General features: G+C 26.1%; 1 protein-coding gene across 1 annotated transcript in view; it reads right to left on the bottom strand.

Annotated features, from left to right (window-relative positions):
• The window catches only part of LOC107605665, a 6,597-nt gene extending 3,973 nt beyond the window's left edge, over window positions 1–2,624 (bottom strand). The window contains exon 1 of the mRNA XM_016307622.2: window positions 2,223–2,624. Coding sequence (XP_016163108.1) covers window positions 2,223–2,529 — 307 coding nt within the window. The 5' untranslated portion in view covers window positions 2,530–2,624. The remainder of the gene's footprint in view (window positions 1–2,222) is intronic.

Raw genomic sequence — 4,142 nt, 5'->3', positions numbered from 1 at the left:
GTATTAGATGTATCTGAAAAAACATTAAATTAATATTAAAATATGTAAAATTATATATATATAGAGGTTAATCTAGTAATTTTTTACGTGTATAAAATTTTTGAAATCCTATATATGAAGATTTGACCATTTTTTTTGTTTCCTCTCGCCTAATAATCAGATAATCACAATTTTAGTATCTTATTAACTTTGTGAATTATTAATTAGCATATATAGAATCCATTGTATTGTACTCCAGCAAATTTAATCAATTTTAACTTTTGCTTTTTAGGTACCTAACGGCGACCCAATTCAGAGAACAACGATATTACAGAGTTTTAAACTTTTAATTCATCTTTTAATATATATGTCATTTTTTTAACATAAGTTTTTTTTAAAAGAAATAGAGAAAGATCGCATCTTGTTTTAAGTTTTAACAACGAAAGAGTATATGAATTCCATAGGAGAGTAATACTGATTCTACGAGGAATAAGGAGTTTTTAGGTGTAAATAATTCAGCATATATAATGATCAATCTCTTGATGGCAATGTAGAATGGGAGGAAGAAATTAAAAAGAGTATTGTTATTAATTTGTCTACTATTATTCTAGTTTTTAACTTTTTGTGTTTATGTTGTTATTATTAGGTTGCCAGAATTTGCTTATGTATGTTAGGCACATCATGCTTGGAGCTTTTACCCTTTGTGGTCGATATAGTATTACCAATACAAAAAAGTGTATCGTTGTTTTGCATAAAAATGAATTGAGAATTTTCATGTGACGACTATCTATCTATCTATCTATCATATATATATAGGGAAATTCTATGGTGGCATAGAAAGTAGTGGCTAAGAATGGCCAAGAGTTGACTAGCCTATCAAAAGAGGACAAGTGATGATACAATGAATTGAAGGTGAATCTACAACAGTCTAGCTTTATGCAAGTCTACCATGCTCCATATGCTTCCAAATTTTCCAAAATGCCTCCTAAGTGGTTCGAACCCTTACCCTAAGGTATCTATATTTTATATTTTAATATATATTTTATATTAATAAATGATTTTAGTATATACTTAATATAATTGTTTAAAATAATATAATTTTAATTTTTCTTTTTATAAATTAGAATTCGAATTTTTTATTTCAATAAAATTTTTATGCTTTTGAAAGTGCATCTTCTAAAACATATTTTTCTACTATATAATCTCCTGATTGGTTGTGTATTTTAACACACACAAAAAAAAGAATGACTAACTTTGTATCGAGAAGGATGATCATCCAAGAGCCCTTCCAATATTATATTGTGTTTCGTGGAAGAGTCATAATTTAAAAATGATTTTTTATTTATTAGAATTAAATTATAAATTTTTTTTAAATAGATTTTTTTTTTCCACAAAAGATAGCTAATTTTAGTAAATGGAGAAGAAGTTTTGTTTCACAAATTTATAATCATTTATATTGGACCAGTATTAGGAAAAGAAAAAATAGAAACTATAATAATTTATTAAAGTTTGTCCACTTACTTGTAAGGTCCAAACATAAAAAATATTTTTTGGGCAACGTAATTACAAGTCTACCTTGCATTACAAGAACACAAAGAACAAAATTTAAAGACTCAAAGAACTCAAGAACATGAAAATGACCAAACTTAAAATTTTTAGAAAACCAAATTTTTTTTTCGAAAATCAAAAGAAATCCACATCAGCTTAATGGACGTCAGAACTGAACCGGTGTAAGGTTATTGGGTCATTGGTTCAATCAGTGAGTCACTGGTCGAACCGAAACAATTATATAAAATTTAATTATTTTTTTATTATAAGTACTTTTATTTTAATTTTATAAAAATAATTATCATTTTCAAATTTTAATACTTTATTAATTAGTTTATATTTATTGTATTATTATTTTAAGAAAGAATATAAGAGATATAATAATTTATATTACTTTTTCTTATTAACTTAAAAGAAGTGATATCATGATAATAATATGATGATGTTAATTAATTTTTATTTTTATTTTTTGTTTTCTATGAAATTCTTTAGTCCAGCAAAATAAAAACTAATTTATCATAAATTTAAGCTCTATTTAAAAGTTTGTTACTGATCAATCAATTATCACATACACATGAAATTTGAATACCCACACCTACTTAAGTCGACTAGTGAGAGATCCATCCAAGTTGGTTATGATGAACATAAACACAAAACCGGCAAAAATGGTTGTGAAGAAGTAACAGTGAACGAACCTTTTAGTTTGTTTTTGAAGAGCCCTAAAAATCCTCCATTGCTTGAAAGTGTATTGAGCCACAACTCCAAGTTGCCTCCTACCATTTTCATGGTGTTCCCTGAAGTGAATAGAAGCTTTTGCGCGACAATGGAGGTGAAGAGGAGCCATCTTTGCCGGAATTCCTCTGCTTTAATGTCCACCGGACATTCGATGAAACTCCGGTTTTGGAGTTTAGAAGAAAAAAGGAGTCTCAGAAGATCAAGAAGAGTTGCCTCTTGAGGGTTCAGTAAGAGGTAAGTGCCACCAAATAGTTCCTTGCAAGACATAGCTTCAACAACAATAACAAGAAGCTCGTGATAGCTTTAAGGATATGTGTATGCGTCAAGCAAAACCTTCTATCACAAGTATATGGAAAATAATGCAACTAACTCATCAAATATATATATATATATATATATCCTCTCTCCATATATATAACATTTAAAAGATTAAATCCATGTTGGTTACTTGGTCATAGTAATTAAATTTAATATAATATTTTTATGTGACTAAGATATCGTTAAAAATTAGGATAAACTAAAAAAAATTGCACTCGAATAATTTTGTCGTTGACAAAAATGTACTTAAATTTTGTTATCAACAAAAATACTCTCAAATAATTTAAAAATGCGACAAAAATATCCAACATTAAATGTATATTCTCAAAAAATGCTTAGAGATTGAATTTTGATGTGATTTTTTGCAAGCATGATTAAAAAAATTAGATGTTTTATCCTTAAAATTTAGTAATTTTTTGCTAAATATATATTTTTTCGTGATTTTTTTGTCAACAACTAATAATACTTTAAAAAAAAGTACAAAAAAAATATATAGTTAACAAAAAATCACAAAATTTTAAAAATAAAAATATCTCAATTTTTTAATCATGTTTGAAAAAAAATACATCAAAATTCAACCTCTAAACGTGAGTAATAATTAAATTTAAATATTTTAAGTGAGCCAAAAAACAAGTTTTAATCTTAATATTCCTTTGACTAGAGATGAAATAGAAAGGAAATAAGCAATAATTATTTCTCAAGATTTAAAAAATAAGTTCATCATTCACTATCTTTTAAAATAGTTTCAAATTATTAATTTTCAGACAAAAAAATTAATGCTATCAAATACTTAATTATATAGTTTATTGTTTTTTTAAAAAAAATAAATTAAGATAATGTTGTTTATCATGCATTAATTATTGCTAGGGTCATGTGTGACCTTGAATAAAATAATATATAGATAATGCTTGATGATCTAGCTTGCGAAGGGATCATGTTGTGTTTGTATTAGATAATTAATGCTTAATCTAATAATGTATTTTACTCTTATTAACAATATTTCATTTCCATATTATAAGGTTTTGATAATAATTGGTTGTTGGAGACCAAAGAAGCCTTAAAAGAAACCAAATGACGAAAATGACACAAGGGGCTAGTTGTCTCTTTGCTAGTCATTGGTCAATTTGCACATTTTAGTAATGTGCATCCATACGCAATCTTGCAATGTCATTACATAATTTTACCTTTTCAAAAATCAAAGCTTCTTGGAGATCAAAAATTTGGGGCAGTAGCTTTCTAATTATTATACAATATTCCTAATCTAGATGCTAACTTGTTACTAAGGAATTCATTAATTTAATCCACAATTCATTCTTTCTGCTGCCAAGTTAAGAGAAGAGTAGGGTTTTTATTTTTTATTTTTTTAATATTTTTTAATCTAGGCAGATCGAATTTGTCGTTAATTAATATATTGCTATATGTATAAGACGATATTCGAATCTTCAATACTTATTTAAACAAACAAATGAGATAATTACTCAACCAACCCAAATTAGCTATAGAATTTTTATTTATTAATATACATTTTAGCTTTTTTCTTATTTTAAGCTTTTTTATTGTTC

Source organism: Arachis ipaensis, chromosome B06 (assembly GCF_000816755.2).
Source record: "Arachis ipaensis cultivar K30076 chromosome B06, Araip1.1, whole genome shotgun sequence".
Lineage (NCBI taxonomy): Eukaryota > Viridiplantae > Streptophyta > Magnoliopsida > Fabales > Fabaceae > Arachis > Arachis ipaensis.
This window is presented reverse-complemented; position numbering and strand designations above follow the sequence as displayed.